This window comes from Myodes glareolus, chromosome 9 (assembly GCF_982192425.1).
Source record: "Myodes glareolus chromosome 9, mMyoGla1.1, whole genome shotgun sequence".
Classification (NCBI taxonomy): domain Eukaryota; kingdom Metazoa; phylum Chordata; class Mammalia; order Rodentia; family Cricetidae; genus Myodes; species Myodes glareolus.
The window spans coordinates 20,460,435-20,476,244 of NC_142034.1; the positions used below are offsets into that span (position 1 = coordinate 20,460,435).

At 50.6% G+C, this 15,810-nt stretch overlaps 2 protein-coding genes across 2 annotated transcripts; one reads left to right on the forward strand and one right to left on the reverse strand.

Annotated features, from left to right (window-relative positions):
• The first annotated feature begins 4,886 nt into the window (after positions 1-4,886).
• On the forward strand, positions 4,887-8,536 carry Tmem101 (transmembrane protein 101). The gene is made up of 4 exons (XM_048445775.3): positions 4,887-5,081; positions 5,402-5,582; positions 6,621-6,767; positions 7,495-8,536. Exons 1-4 carry the CDS (start codon positions 4,945-4,947, stop codon positions 7,801-7,803), a joined length of 774 nt encoding a protein of 257 aa, XP_048301732.1. The 5' UTR covers positions 4,887-4,944; the 3' UTR covers positions 7,804-8,536.
• A 3,012-nt stretch (positions 8,537-11,548) lies between these two features.
• Nags (N-acetylglutamate synthase) lies at positions 11,549-15,496 on the reverse strand. Its single transcript, XM_048445774.3, has 7 exons — positions 14,983-15,496; positions 14,233-14,507; positions 13,925-14,138; positions 13,472-13,652; positions 12,989-13,160; positions 12,708-12,890; positions 11,549-12,075 (listed from the first exon to the last, which is right to left on the reverse strand). The coding sequence occupies exons 1-7, from the start codon at positions 15,385-15,387 to the stop codon at positions 11,922-11,924; spliced, it is 1,584 nt and encodes a 527-aa protein (XP_048301731.1). The 5' UTR covers positions 15,388-15,496; the 3' UTR covers positions 11,549-11,921.
• Between the last annotated feature and the right edge of the window lie 314 nt (positions 15,497-15,810).

Consider the following 15,810-nt stretch of genomic DNA (forward strand, 5'->3'; position numbering starts at 1 on the left):
CTCATTAGGATATGCTGACCTCAAACTCAGGATAACCCTGCTGCTTCAGCCTCCCTAGTAGTGGGAAACAACTGTGAATCACCATGGCCACCTTTGGCCTTTTGTTTTGTGTTTTTTTTTTTTTTTTTTTTTTTTTTTGACAGTGTTTCTCTGTGTAACAGTCCTGGCTGTTCTGGAACATGCCCTGTAACCAGGCTGGCATTGAGCTTACTTGCCTCTGTCTCCCAAGTGCTGGGATTAAAGGTGTGCACGACCAGACTCTGAGATTGATTTTTGAAAGGCAAGGTATCCTGTAGCTCAGCTGGCCTTGAACTGCACACATATAGCAAAATAATCTTGACCTTCTGAGCTCCCGCTTCTACCTCTCAAGGGTTAGGATTACAGGCTTACACCGTCGTATCCAGTTTATGTAGTATTGGGTTTGAACTCGGCTTGTGCACATAGACAAGTCACTCTACCAGCTGAGCTACATCTCCAGCTCTTGTTTTGTGAAAGGGCCATTCTCTATAGCCTAGACTGACTTTAAACTGGAGATTTTTCTGCCTCAAGCTCCCAAGTGGTGGGATTGTAGGCATGAGTCACTATGCCAGCTTAACATGAATCTTGCCAGCTATCTGGGTAAGTTAAAACTATTGAGGATGGCACATGGATAATATTGAGCCCATGTTGAAGACCCAGAAAATGGTGAGGGGTCCTTAGATGGTTGTTTTTCTTCCCTGACATTACCACACGTTGCTAGGAGGAATTGAAACGTGAGGGTCTCAGCATCCTCTGTTTGCCAATGCCATCTTCAGATGGATCTCTCAGTGAACAGGAATGGGCCGGGTGCAGCGGCTCTCTGCTCACAGTGACCTCCATACCATACTGGCGGGATTAACCTTCCTGTGCAATTTGACAGCAGTCTAGCAGACTATAGGAGCTTCCATCTGCTCCACCTCCCTTCTCTGCTCATTGTGAATCTGGTTCCTGGAGCCGAGCCACAGTAACTTCAGCCATTTACCACTTGGCATCTCCACTGCCCCTGGGGACTGTGGGTGCTGCTGCTTTTTCAGTGTCCTCTGAAATCTGGCTAATGAAATTCTGGAGGACCCACCCTTCCTGGAGCTGCCGGACTTCTCCACAACCGACTGGCCCACCTGCCTTCAGACTTTCAGCTGCTCTGGGCTCTCTGCTCCGGACCTTTTCCACAACCTGCTCACCACCTTGAACCTTTGCACCTAATAGCACTGGGGGAACCCGAGACAGCTTGGTCTGTGCTGCAACCAGCTGCCTCAATTGGGCAGCAGCAGGCTCAGGCCTCTTCCACCTATACCAGTTCTTGGAACTAACTGCAGCAGGAACTACCCTGGCCATCACTTCAGGACTGAAAAGTCCTCTCTGACTGGGAGCAACAACAGCACACTGGAAGCCAAGAAAGGCCTTTGTGGCCTCGTGGGCAATAACTTTTCTATTGTGGCTAGCTGGTTATAGCACCTTGAATATAATGTGCCAGACACATGGCTTCTACTAGTCAGCTTTTCTATAGTATCTGTGGTGGGCCTTTGGAAAACTGAGTCACTTGAGGTGAAGTCACTTGAAGCTTGCACTTGCCTGACCCAGGCAACTTGACATGCACTGGACCTGTATGGCTCTTGAGGGCATGGCTCTGCTGGATAAAACAGCCACTGTTGGCCATCATAGGCACCTTACTGACCTCTGTGACTATGACTGGTCATGGCCAAATGCAAATTTTCCAGGGAAGAGCTAAGGAGCCTCTGGTAAGGTGAGTGGAAGTTTAAGAGAGATGTGGGAAGAAAAAGAAAATTCCTTAGATGTCTATGGGGCTCAACTGTCTGTCAGGGCAGGGCTAGAAAGAGGTGGGCCGATGACCGAGCTCATTGTGAGGACACATGCTGTCCATCTAGCCCCTTCCCTGACCTGGCACTATGCTAGCACCTGCCTCAACCCTAAAGACTAGGCGATATAGTCTATAGAAGGAGAAGGCAGAGTGGAATGCAAATCAGAGAAAGCTTCCTGGATACCAATCTTCCCCTTCACACGTCATGACTTCTGCTGAAAGGGGACGGTCGTAGTTAGGGTTTTATTGCTGTGAAGAGACACCATGACCATGGCAACTCTTACAAAGGAAAGTGTTTAGTTGGGGCTGCTTTACAGCTGTAGCGGTTTGGTCTGTTTTGTCATGGTGGGACATGGTGGCACGCAGGTAGACGTGGTGGTGAAGGAGCTAAGAATTCCACATTTTCATCTGCAGGCAGCAGAAGTGAAAGTGATACCAGGCCTTGCTTGAGCATCTGAGACCTCAAAACCCACCCCTCCAGTGTCACACTTCCTTCAGCAGAGCCACATCGAACAGTGCCACTCTCCCTATGGACCAAGCATTCAAACAGGAGTCTACCGTCATTCCCATTGAAACTACACAGGAACTCTGATGAAACTGATTGCTAGGGTTAAGATGGGAAGGCGAGCCTCTGCCTGTGGAGGCAGGACCGGTGAGCTTCTGGAATTATTCCGTGAACATAATCCCATTTCTGCCAGGTTTGATCAAGTGAATGCCTTTAACTCCAGCATTTGGGAGGGAGAGGCAGGTGGAGTTTAATGTCAGCTTGGTTTACATATTGAGTTCCAGGTAAGCCAAGTTACACAGTGAGACCCTGTCTCAAAAAAAAAAAATCCATCTGGGCAGTGGTGGTGTACACCAGTGGTGGTATGTACAGCATACTGGTTAACAGGCAGGTAAGTCTTTTGAGTTTGAGGCCAACCTGGTCCATAGAGCAAATTCCAGGATGGCCAGGTTTACAAAGAGAACTCTTGTCTTGAAAAACTAAAAAGGGGACTGGGGAGAGAGCTCAGTGGTTAAGAACACTGGCTACTCTTCCAAAGGACCTGAGTTCAATCCTCAGCACCCACATGGTGACTCACAACCATCTATAGAGTCAGCAGTGGCTGAAGAGACTTGGGAAGTGGTTCTGTTCTGTGGGCTTGTGTTAAGGTGGGGAAAGCAAGCCATGACTGCCACTGGGGTAGAGGTGCACAAAGTAACCTTAACCTGGACCTTTTCTCATTGCCCTTTCCTATTATCCATGCCTGATTTGTATCCCAAAATCCCATTCTTTGCATTTCTCATTCCTTATGTATACATACACGCATACATACATATATACATACATATCTATATATACACACACCCACACACATATCCTTAAATTCTTTCTGATATACCTAGTCTTTGTTGTTGTTTTTTTTTTAAGAAGTAATGTAGCCAGGTGGTGGCGGCACATGCCTTTAATCCCAGGACTCAAGAGGCAGAGGCAGGTGGATTCTGTGAGTTCGAGGTCAGCCTGGTCAATAATTTTATAAGTGAGTTCCAGGACAACTAGGACTGTTACACAGAGAAACTCTGTCTCAAAAAGTCAATAAATAAATAAATTAAATAGAGGAGAAGAAGTGTGAGATGGCCATGGTAACTTGAATTCTAGTCCCCAGGAGGCAGAGGAAGATTTCTGTGAGTTTGAAGCCAGCCTGGTCTTCATAGCAAGTTTGAGGCCAGCCAGGCTACGTAGTAAAATCCCAACTAAAGGAAGAGAAAAAAAAAAGGCCTTTATTGTCTGTTTTTCACTCACCAGATAACTGAAAGATTTTTATCCGTATGGTCAAAAATGCTGTTTGGACATGAGTTCCTTCCAGGGAATTGAAATCAGATTCCAAGTAAATGACCATTGACACTAGAGTGCTTACAGGGTTTTAAGTTCAATATTAGAGGGTGAATTTGTCTCTTAAAGGGTGTGTGGTATGTGTGCTTCAAAACAGATGGGGGCAGCCTTGTGGTGGCAACTACATACTGCCCAGAACTTTTGCTTCTTTCATTGGTATTTGATGAACACTGATGGCGAACTACAAGATGTATGTTCATTTATCTCTCCATGTAGTACATAGTTCCTGAGTGTATGTTTGGGCCTGAGACTATAAATAAACAGAAACTACATGCTTACAGTCATTGCACTCTGGAATTCATAATTGTGTGTGTGTGTTTATTGATAAGAGAGATGCAAATATGTAATTGCCTCTGCTGAAGAGATTTAAAAGGAAAGCAGCTGTCAGACCTGGGGAGGCATGTTTGCAATCCCTATCCCTTGAGATGCAGGCAGGAGGATGACAGATAGGAGGATATCCTGATCTACATAGGAAATCATGTGAACAATAAAATCAGCCCTCAACCTCCTTCCAAAAGATGTTTGGAGAATATGTAATGGAGAGGTGGAGGTCGCTTGAAGGATGCTGAAGTTAAGCTGATGGCTGTTTGGGCTAGAGTGGGAATATTGCAGTTAGAAAAAAGGGACTGATTAAGATGTAAATGTGTAGGCCTCCCTCTTCTTTCAGGAGACAAAGATGTCAAGACCAAATGTGATTTAGAGCCAAGAGGACTCCTTTCTTTAAAACTTCAGCTAAAGCCAAGGAATTCTGTCTGGGTCCTGTGTTGATATAGTGCACCCTTTTATCATACCCTTCTTATGTGCTAGGACCACCTTTGTTAAGTTTAATTTCAGCAACAGTGAGGTAGAATGTCATTATTCCCATTTCACAAATGAGTCTCAGTTTAGATGACACAGGATTGGTTTCAGGTTAGTGTCCGGGTCTGGCTACATTTAGATTTGTTTGCTTCCATACGTCAAGCTGCGATCCAGAAGTTTTGGTGTTCTGACCCTATGTTCCTTGCTAATATCCCGTTTTGAAAGTGCAAAGAAGAGCTCTGAGGTCTCTCCATAGGCAGAATTCGGGAAGGTTGAACGCCTTCTTCTAGAACACATTTTCCATCCGGAACTAGAGAGCGAGAGCTTTGTTTCCCGGCGAAGAGAAAAACAGTAAGGAACCGGAAGTTACTTGTATTAGCCTCCGTCCTAGTCTCCCAGACCCGGGTGAGGCCGTAGCGGACTGCCCTTTCCCAAGATGGCTTCGAAGATTGGCTCGAGACGCTGGATGCTGCAGCTGATCATGCAGCTGGGTTCGGTGCTGCTCACGCGCTGCCCCTTTTGGGGTTGCTTCAGCCAGCTCATGTTGTATGCTGAAAGGGCCGAGGCGCGCCGGTGAGCGCGCCCACGAAGCCGTCGAATGCGGTGGGGGGCGGTACGGCCTGTCCCAGGGACTGGGGTGCGGTGATGTTGGGGGAAGTTGGGGCCCAGAAATTGGGACATTTGGACTGGGTGAAATTGGTACTGAGATAGGCTGGGAAATGTTCTGGTCCCACAACATAACCGGAGCTTTATTTACAACTGCAATATAATATAGCCGCAGCAGTGAAAAGGGTCTCCAGTTTGTGGGGAGCCCCGAAGCTTGCGGGAACTTAGACATTTACCATTCATTCTGTCCTCATCGCTCCCTGCTTTCGCCTGCTTTCGGTTCACAGGAAGCCCGACATCCCAGTGCCTTACCTGTATTTCGACATGGGAGCAGCTGTGTTGTGTGCTAGCTTCATGTCCTTCGGAGTGAAGCGGCGCTGGTTTGCGTTGGGTGCGGCGCTCCAGCTGGCCATCAGCACCTATGCCGCTTACATCGGGGGCTATGTCCATTATGGGGATTGGCTAAAGGTGAGCACATAAACTCTAGAAGAGATTTAGCTATGGGGAAGGAGCTGCAGAGTCCTGGGGCACTTGGTGGGCACGTGTGGTTCTCCCAAACCTGAAGACTGGGAAGCCTGAGGCATTAGGTTTGTAGCTGTTATTACAGAGCACAGACGTGGCAGACACATAGAGACCTCACAGACCTCCCTTGTAGAGTCGGAAATCCCGAGATGAGAAATGGACCTCTCTGAAATCATGTCACAATGTACTGATGGGACCTGTAACCCAGAGTTACCTGTTTCCCAGAATCCTTTAAACCACTACTTTATTAATCCCAGACTCATAAAGCAAAAGAGACTTTGAAGAGTATCTGGCCTACTCATCAGGTTATTGATGTAATTAATATTGGTGCAGATTTTATGTCTGCAAATGCAGAGACAGTACTGGCCACTGAGGGCCTGAAGGTAAGGTGGTACAGGGCCACTGCCTTCAAGGACTGGATTGGTAGTCCCGTAGGGGAGGCAGATGTGTGGGCTGCTTTGCATAGGACAGTGGGCCTTTTTTGTTCATCTGTTTTCAAGACAGGGTTTCTCTGGGTAGCCCTGGCTGTTCTGGAACTCGCTCTGTCAACCAGCCTGTCCTTGAACTCACACACAGAGATCTGTCTGCCTCTTGTCTCCCGAGTGCTGGGATTAAAGGTGTGTGCCACCATTGCCTGGCTAGCTATTCTTGTTTTAGTTGATATAGAGTTTATACTGCATAGAGGCAAGAACTCTGGGGTGGAGACTAGGGGTGGAGGAGGTGGCAACATGTGGCATCTGGGTTCTGCCACTTACTTTCTGTAGGACCCTGGACAGTTTTCTTATCTCCTCTCAGCCCTCAGTTTCTGCCTTGTAAAGAGAATTTCTCTCTCTGCAGTACCTGTCCACTACACTTGGAATAGGTAAGAGGGTTTATCAGATAGAACGGGATGACTGGAAGGGAACAGTTCTATGTTCTTGACAACCGAGAGAAATGTAATGATTGCAGTTCTTGACTGGGGCCCCTTTTTTTTCCTGACCTTAGGTCCGTATGTACTCACGCACAGTTGCCATCATTGGTGGCTTTCTGGTGCTGGCCAGTGGGGCTGGGGAGCTATACCGTCGGAAACCCCGAAGCCGTTCTCTGCAGTCCACTGGCCAGGTGTTCCTGGGCATCTACCTCATTTGTGTGGTAGGTTGGGGTTCTGTCGATTGGAGGCACCTGTGTGGGGAGTGAAACGTAAGCTTATGCCCGGCAGAATCCTGGCACTTGGTAGAACAAGGCCTTGCAGGTAATTTCTGGTGGCTCCTAGAGACTGCCCCTGACTTCTGATTCTCAAGGGCCCTCCAAATAACTTATGCCTGGCTGAGGGTCCCTCCTTCCCACATTATTTTCACCAGCTAGATAAGGAGATGAATTGACCATTCAGTTCCAGTCCTGAGAATCTGATAAATGATGTCATTTTCTCAATGCCTTCGCCTCCAGAGGACTGAGAGAGGACAGAGAGGTGTGGTGCATTTCTGCCACCTAGAGCTGATGGGGTCTCGTAGGTAGTCAGGAAGGCCAGTGGAGATGATAGGAGACAGATAGGCTTCAAGCACTTGACCTCATCATAGGAACCAGGAATCATATTCCATATGCGGAGTTCTATGTGGGCTTCCATGGTGTGTCTGTTCAAAAGTGGGAGTCTCTGTCTGACTGTGGAGACACACTTCCTTCTTTCAGAAGCTCCCAGGGGCGCAGAGCTCAGCCTTACTGCCTGGGATCCAATAGTCAGAGGGGGAGACAGGCCATACTTTCAGAGGGTCCCCATCCTGAGAGGGGACTTCGAGGCTCACTTTACAGGAGCCGACTTGTGGGTACCACCTCAGGGGGGCCCTCACCTGCTGCACAGTCTCTAAAGGTGCCGTGTCTCTAGGCCTACTCGCTGCAGCACAGCAAGGAAGACCGACTGGCGTACCTGAACCATCTTCCAGGAGGGGAGCTGATGGTCCAGATGTTCTTCGTGCTTTACGGGGTCCTGGCCCTGGCTTTCCTGTCAGGTTACTATGTGACCTTGGCTGCCCAGATCCTGGCTGTGTTGTTGCCCCCGGTCATGCTGCTCATTGATGGCAACGTCTCCTATTGGCACAACACGCGGCGTGTCGAGTTCTGGAACCAGATGAAGCTACTCGGCGAGAGTGTGGGCATCTTCGGGGCTGCTGTCATCTTGGCTACTGATGGCTGACTTCCACAGGGAGAGGCTGATTTGAGCACAGGGGGCCACTGAGGGCCACCTTACCTTCCTCCTTGCTGGCCCAGTTGCTGCTTATTTATGCCTCTTGGTTTTTTTTTTTTTAACCTTTTTAAAAATTTTTTATTTTTTTAATAGTTAAGGTTTCTTCCCCAAGTTTGTGGCTCAGACCTTGGGAAGATGAAACCCCTCATGCTAATGCCTCATAGGGTTGTTTCCTTCTTACCTGTTTTAGGGATGAGCTGAGGTCAACTGCCCCTCCCCCATGTGTCCCGGGAGGGAGGAGTCCCTGAGAAAGGAGTAAGGCAGAGCTGGGGTGCAGGTACTAGCAGTGGGGGACAGAGGAAGATCTGGAAGTAAGCAAATGTGAAAATTCCTTCTGGAACCTGGCAGATGCAGCAAAACTAAACGGTGCTTTTCAGACTAGGTATGTGTGTGTGTCTTCACACATGTAGAGGGAGCCCTGCAAAGAGGGGCAGAGTGACTGATGCTACAGAAGTCACATGGGCCCTTTGGGGGTTTGCTGGGGCAGAAGCAATCCCAGCTCTCTGACCCCCACTGTGGAGTTCAGAGCTGGCCCTAGTGTGCTCTGGGATGTGCAGGGTGGAGCAGGCCCACCAGGCTGCCTGCTGCTGCATCCGCTCTCAGCTCCTTGGTTGGGTAGGTGGAGCACCCTCCTAAACATCAGACCACATGGTCCTCCGAAAATAAACATTTTATACAGACATTTTGCCTTGGCTTCTGTTTCCCCCATGGGGCACTTTACCATTGACTGGAATTGACTTGGGATTTCTTGAAAGATCATCTTGGGTTAAGCCCCATCCTGGTCCTCCTAGGATTCCCCCACTACCCCCAGTTCTGAGAGTTCTGGTATTTCTTCAACTATCTTTTTGTTTGTGTTTGTGTTTTGTTTTGTTTTGTTTTTTGATACAAGGTTTCTCTGTGTAACAGCCCTGGCTGTCCTGGAACTCGCTCTGTAGACCTGGTTGGCCTTGAACTCACAGAGATCCACCTGCCTCTGCCTCCTGAGTTCTGGGATTAAAGGCCTTGTGCCACCACCACCCTGGCTCTTTTTTTTTAAATAAATAAACAAACAAACAGGGCTGGAGAGATGGCTCAGCAGTTAAGAGCATTGCCTGCTCTTCCAAAGGTCCTGAGTTCAATTCCCAGCAACCACATGGTGGCTCACAACCATCTGAAATAAGATCTGATGTCCTCTTCTGACCTGCAGGCAGACACACAGACAGAATATTTTATACATAATAAATAAATATTAAAAAAACCCAAAAAACCAAAACACTTTTTGGGGGTTGTGTATACCTTTACTCCCAGTACTTGGAAAGTAGAGGTAGGTAGATCTCTGAATTCGAGGCCAACCTGGTCTATAGAGTGAGTTCCAGGGCAGCCAGAGCTACATAGAGAGGCTCTGTCTCTTTGTTATTGTTGAGCTAGGATTTCTCTGTGTAGCCCTGGCTGCCCTGGAACTTGCTCTGTAAACCACACTGGCCTCAAATTTACCGAGATCTGCCTGGCTCTGCCTCCCGAGTGCCAGGATTAGAGGCGTGCGCCACTGCATCCATCATTAATTTTGTTTTTGAGTCAGCATCTCACTCTAACCTAGCCTGGTCTCAAGCTCCTGTTCCTCCTGCCTCCACTTCCTAGATGCCGAGGTTACAGGTATGTCTCTATGTCCAACTTAGTTTATGCTTTTGATTTCCCCAATCCGTTTTATAGCCTGTGTTTCCTTTGCCAGTTTGGGGCAACTCTTTGGAAGAACTCTTTAGCTAGGGCAGCTAGAAAGCATAGTAATGTCATATTACATTTGAGGAAATGAAAGATTCAGAGAAAGTAGGCAGCATGCCTCAAATCACAGCAAATCCAGCTGGAGTTAGATGACTGGTCAGGTCTGCAGAATTTCCAAACCTAGACGAGTCCTTGGAACATATAATATCTAAGGGAAGACAGGCTGTTCTTGGGCCTTGGGTCAGTCACCGTCCCTGGTGTTCCATGGTGGTCTTATAAAGTCACCTGGTCTATCAAAATTGTTGAAGTGTTGAACAAGGGCTGGAGACAGCCGAGTTGGTGTCCTGGGGTTCAATTCCCATCCAGTGGGGATAAATCTGGGATGGAAGCACATCCTTGTGATCTCAGTACTTCAGGAAGTGAAGCAGGAAGGTAAGTTCAAGATCATCGGCTACATAGTGAATCTCAAGGGCTACACTGCCTCAAGAAATGGTGTGTGTGTGTGTGTGTGTGTGTGTGTGTGTGTGTGTGTGAGAAGGGGTGGGCTGGAGCAATGACTCAGTGGTTAAGAACACTTGCTGTTCACATGAGGCCTAGAGTTCAGATCCCAGCACTGACTTCAGATGACTCATAAATGTCTGGTATTCCAGCTCTAAAAGATCTGATACTTTGCCCTTCATAGGTACATGTGTAAACACACACAGAGAGACAGAAATAAAATACTTTTTAAATATATATGGGTATTTTGCCTGCATGTACATTTTGCACTATGTTTAGGCCTGGTGTCCATGGAGGCCAGGAAAGGGCGTCCAGTCTAGGGGGCTGGAGTTATTGACAATTGAGAACCACCATGTTGAAGCTAGGAATAGAATCTGGGTCCTACGGAAGAGTACCCAGTGCTCTTAATCACTGGGCCACTTTTCCAGCTCCTATAATAAAAGTGAATCTTAAGGAAATATTTAGGCTTCAGTGACAGCATTGGCTGCCCCTTCAGAGGATCAGTTCAGTTTCCAGCATCCATGTCACGTGGCTCACAACCATCTGTAACTCCAGCTCTAGGAGATCTTATATCTTCTTGCCTCTGTGGGTACCTGAATGAAACACACACACACACACACACACACACACACACACACACATCGTTTGAAAGAAATCTTCAAAGTCATCGAATGAAAACTCTCCGGGCTCTGGCTTCTGGCCCAGCCGAGGAGTATTGGTTTTATAAAGATGACAGATGACCTGTGGTGGGAGGGACAGGGGACAGGGACAATGGCTAAGTCTGGACTTTTAAGCCAAGGCTTTGTGATTGTGATTTCTCTGGGTTCTTTTTTTGTTTTGTTTTGTTTTGCTTTTTGGTTTTTTTGGGGGAGGTTTTTTTTTTTTGTTTTTTGTTTTTTGTTTTTTGAGACAGGGTTTCTCTGTAGCTTTGGAGCCTGTCCTGGAACTAGCTCTTGTAGACCAGACTGGCCTCGAACTCACAGAGATCCGCCTGCTTCTGCCTCCCAAGTGCTGGGATTAAAGGCGTGCACCACCACCACCCGGCTCTTTCTCTGGGTTCTTAAAGGTAAATATGTCATTTCTGTTAGCTGGAATTTTCACCGTTATGGGAAAGGGTCTGTGGGGAGCGGGGAGGCGTCCCCCACAGTGACAGGTAACTGGTTTGTGGAGAATGTTTCCTGACCTAGGAGTGGGAGAACCCCTCTAAGGGCTGCTGATCCCTAAGTGAGGAGACAATGGAAGTGTTACCCCCGGTGCCTTCCAGCTCCATTCAGGAAGCCTTTGGTCCCTGACCTTCAAACACCTGTTCCCAGAAGGTCACTATCTTTAAAAAGAAATCTTAAAACATCAACTAGTATAGCTTAGTAGTAGATCACTTGCCTAGAATGTTCCAGGTCCTAGGTGACATCCCCAACATCGAGAAAAGGTCTCTCCTACCCCGAAATCCTTACTGTAATTTAAGTTTTCTTGGTTTGCTTTTGAGACAAGTGTGACTGACTCAGACAAGTGTTTGCATTTTAATCAAGGCCTCCTGAAGAATTGCAAGACTCAGAGGAAGTAAAATGAGTGGCAGATCAGGCAGGCTTAGTTGCTGTGTAAGATGAAGGAGCCTCAAGTCAGAAATTGGCCTGCCCTTATGGTTACCTTAAGTAGAGCCCTGGAAGGCGATCCCAGCCCCATTCCCGAGACTGAACATCGAAGGCCATCTGGTTGTGGCTTTGGAGCTGAGTCTTTGTCCGGCTTCACTCTGTGTTTGTCCTGTTCCAGTGCCTCTGCAGCTTCCTCCCCTATGCTGCTGGAGTCACCCCCGGCAGGAATGTCTTTTGGTCCACCCTGGCTCTCCCAGGGTCTTCAGGGCCCATGATGGCGGGTCAGCTGCCTGGGTCAGAAGCTGGCTTGCAGAAAGAGTCCGGTAGCCCCTTGGCATGGTTGACTAGTTCATAGGAATCCCGGATGTCAGTCAAGCCAAACCAGAAGAAGATCCACTGCTTGTTGGAGAAGCTGCCGTCACTATGCTTGAAGTACCTGGGTGTGGAGGCAGAAGCCTCTTAGGACAACGGCTTGTTCAGTGCTCACTCAATGTTTTCAGGATATTTATCTACTATGTGACACCCCACTGGGACCAGATACCTGTTATTTTTATCCTAAGAACAGCGACCAGAGCATCTAATGAAGCCGATATTGCCAGGTTAGGTAACTTGCTAGGATCTCACAACTAGGAAGGTGGGAGTCGGAGGGGAGCAGAGAAGGAAGGGCCTTCCCAGCTCATCCCACTGCCTACTGTAGCAAAGGAGCTGGTACTTTGTTACTTTCTAGTGCCCACAGAGCAGAGCCGGAGGGCTGAGGATGTGGTTGCTGAATGAATGAGGAAGGTGTTCCTCAGAGACAGAGCCTAGAGCGACCAGCTTGGCAGCTGAGCCTGAGAGAGCTGGAAGGGTTGGGATTGATCAGAATCCTGGTTCATTGCCACTTGCTTCAAAGAAGGCAGAAATGTGGGATTGAAGAATTGACCTTAGAGGAGATTACCCTGAAGAAGGGAAGCTAGTGGAGGAAATGAATGAATGAATGAATGAATGTCCAGCTGCGCTGCTGGTAAAACCAGGGGTATGGCTGACGGGGAGGGGGGGGCGCACTGGGAGGAGGAGGGCAAGGCCTACCAGGGATTGATGGGGTTGGTGACCCGTGAGCGCCAGAACAACGTTTGCAGGTCCCTCCGAAGGCACTCCCACAGCATCTGGCCGGAACCTTGGCCCTGGCGGCTGGAGCTCACCACGAATTTGTCCAGATAAGGGGTACCCCCCAGTACAGGCTCCACTGTCAGAATGGCTGCTGCGTTGTACCTGGCGCAGCGGGAGAGAGGCAGGCTGGGACTTTCCCTTGGCCTGAAGCTGCCCTGCTTAGGAGTTTGGGCCCTGCCCTCTGGGGCCCAGAGTCTCACCCCTCAGAGACATAGATCGAGTGTAGCCGTGGGCGCAGCGACTCCAGATAATCGTCCCGTAGCTTCTTGCCGAAGCTGGTGTTGACTAGGTTCACGAGACGGCCCTGGTCAAGGCTGTCCAGGCTGCTCACTCGTAGCGTCCGCTCAGCGTTCTTAAACAGGGTACCACAGCCTGGGGAGATTGGAATCGGAGAGTCGGGCCTGAGTCAGGCCCACCGCTAGATGCGCTTCCAGCCCATCTCCCCAGTTCTCAAGTTTCTTCCTCCAGTCCTTACTCTGGATTTTCTCACCGCCCCCCACCCCACGCCGCCTCCCCACGCCCGCTCAGGTTTCCATAGCACCCGGAAGTCATTGGTACAGCCTCTCCCCACAGCTTTGAACCGGTTTGGGAAAGTCGCTGTTTCTGCTGGCCGACTGCCAGGCCTGGTGGATGGACGCTCACCCCTTGGGACTCAGCCCGGCCCACCTTCTCACAGCCCTCACCCTTGTTACTAAAGAGCTCTGTGAGCAGTGTGCTGGCGGCAGTGATGACAGCGGAGGAGTAGTGTGGCAGGCGGCTGAGCACGTCCACGATGAGCCGAATCTGCTGCCGCTCTTTGACGCTCAGCCACTCTGCGTTGGTAACAAGATCAAGGTCGGCGGGCAGGTTCACGTTGCTCAGGATCTAAGTGGGGTGAGAAGATGAGCTCCCAGCCTCCGGCAGATAGTAGGCCCTGCCCTATGGACCTCTCTTTGACCATTTAACCTTTACTTCCTCCCAGAGTCCTCTACCTGGAAAGGCTTTGATCTGGCCACTAAGGGTCAACCTCTCCTCTCCTCTTCCATTAGCCCTTCCTACTCTATTGACTTGAGAGTAACTGTGACCTGCCGTGGAGTCACGCTGAGGACTCAGGAGTCTTGCATAGTGTCATAAGGTGGCACGGGAGAGGGGCACACCTTCTGACTGGTATCCCGCAGGCCTCCTGAATTATTGAGGAAGATGATTTTGGTGGGCTGCAGGGCCTTGGCCAGGGACGCGGTCACCTCCAGCGAGTCAAGCAGCACTGACCGGCGCGCAGCTGTCTCCCCAATAGGGCACAGTATTGGGATGCTGTTGGACTCCAGACACCACTGCAACAGGTCTGTCTCCACCGAGACGATGCCACCGTAGCTGTGGGCCAGATGTGGTGCTCAAGAGGGACCGGGGCAGAGCCAGCAGAGTGGCTCACTCTGAGGATGCCAGGGTGGGCTGGGTTAACACTAACCTGGCATGGGGGGCCGGCTCCGCAGCGCTCAGCACTGATCCACCGCCAAAAAAGGGCACAGCAGTAGCAGCATTATGCCGTAGCTCATCCACCAGCACCTTGCAGCTCTGAGCAAGCTGTGCTTTAGCTTCCCAGAAGGAAAGACAGCCCGAAGGTGCCGTGGGGGCCGGCAGCCCCAGGACCACCAGAGGTTTCATGTCCATGCGTTGCAGGAAGGCCAGGGCGAAAGCCAGATTGGACACCGCCTGAGGGCACTGGAACACCACCTCATCCACCTGTATAGGGGCGGGCGTTCAGGGACATGAACTGGCTCTAAGCTGCTGGTTCCTACTCGGACCTTGGGACCCTCAGTGACCACACTCTACTCAGGTGCCTTCAGGCCCCCACTTTTGGCCAACTGCTCCGCCCTTTGCCCGCTGGGTCTTGGCCACCCCCTTATCTAGCACTAGTGTTCCTCTCTCGGCTCCTCCCAGCGGCCTTGGACTCTGGGACATCTTGGGGGGAGGGGTGATGCGACAGCTCTGCCCACTGAACCCCTAATTGCGTCCGTGGTGAGGGGCCTTTATCAGACATCTCCGAGGGAAGACTGGGTTCGCCATTCTCCTACTAGCGCCAAGTGCAGTTCCCGCAGACTCACGGCTTCCTCCTATACCCAGCACTAACTCTGTGCCCTTGCACTCGGGGTTCGCAGCTCGGCATGTCGAGACTGACGACGACGACGTGACTCGGCGAACACCGAGATCGGCTTACCTCCATGACGGCAAAGGGCTTGTCCCTCGAGTGGTAGCAGGTCTGGAACTGCGTGAGCCAGTGGCGTGCCTCTCCTGGGCTGGCTCCACACTGGTTCAAGAAGGCCTGGATGTCCCGCTGCACCAGTGATCTGCCGGCGGGAGGCGCAGGGGATTCGAGGGGACCTGAAATTGGTATCCACGACGGCTCTTCGACGGCAGGAGACTGGACACGACCCTTTGCGCCCTCGGCGTCCTCTGCGCGAGCCCTGGCAGTGCTGAGCCGGCGTCCTGGGCTGGCGCTCTTTGCCCCGCGCCGCCGCGCGCTACCGCTCAGTCTCCGTGAGCCCCCAGGACCTCCTGGGCTGCGCAGCCTTCTGGCTGCAGCAGTCGACCTCAGGGCTGTGGCCACCCACGCCGTCGCCATGACGACAACCAAACCCACTCGCCCCCCCACCCACAGGTGGCGGTCGGTCTGGAGCGCACAGCACTGGGGGGGTTCTTAACTTGCGACCGAACTGGGCTGGATCCGATCAGGAGCGGGCGGAATAGGAGGCCCCGAGTGGCTTCTGGGTGCGTTTGGGCGGGGCAATTCACAGCCCGGCAGGCGGGGCCTCCAGAATTCTCCGCTCCTGGGGGGAGGGGGGCAGGAAAGAGACTGGTACCATTAGCGAGGGTCACGAGGGTCAGATTTAGAGTGGCGGAGCTCTTTGATCTGCTGCCAATACCGGTTCCAGGAAGCTCTCAAATATCCCAGGTGTGTCTTTGCGAATTTGTAGGGTCGTACAGGCAGGTGACATGAGTTGGAAGGAGGAGTCTGGGAGAATTGAACACAGGTCGTGGTTCTCAC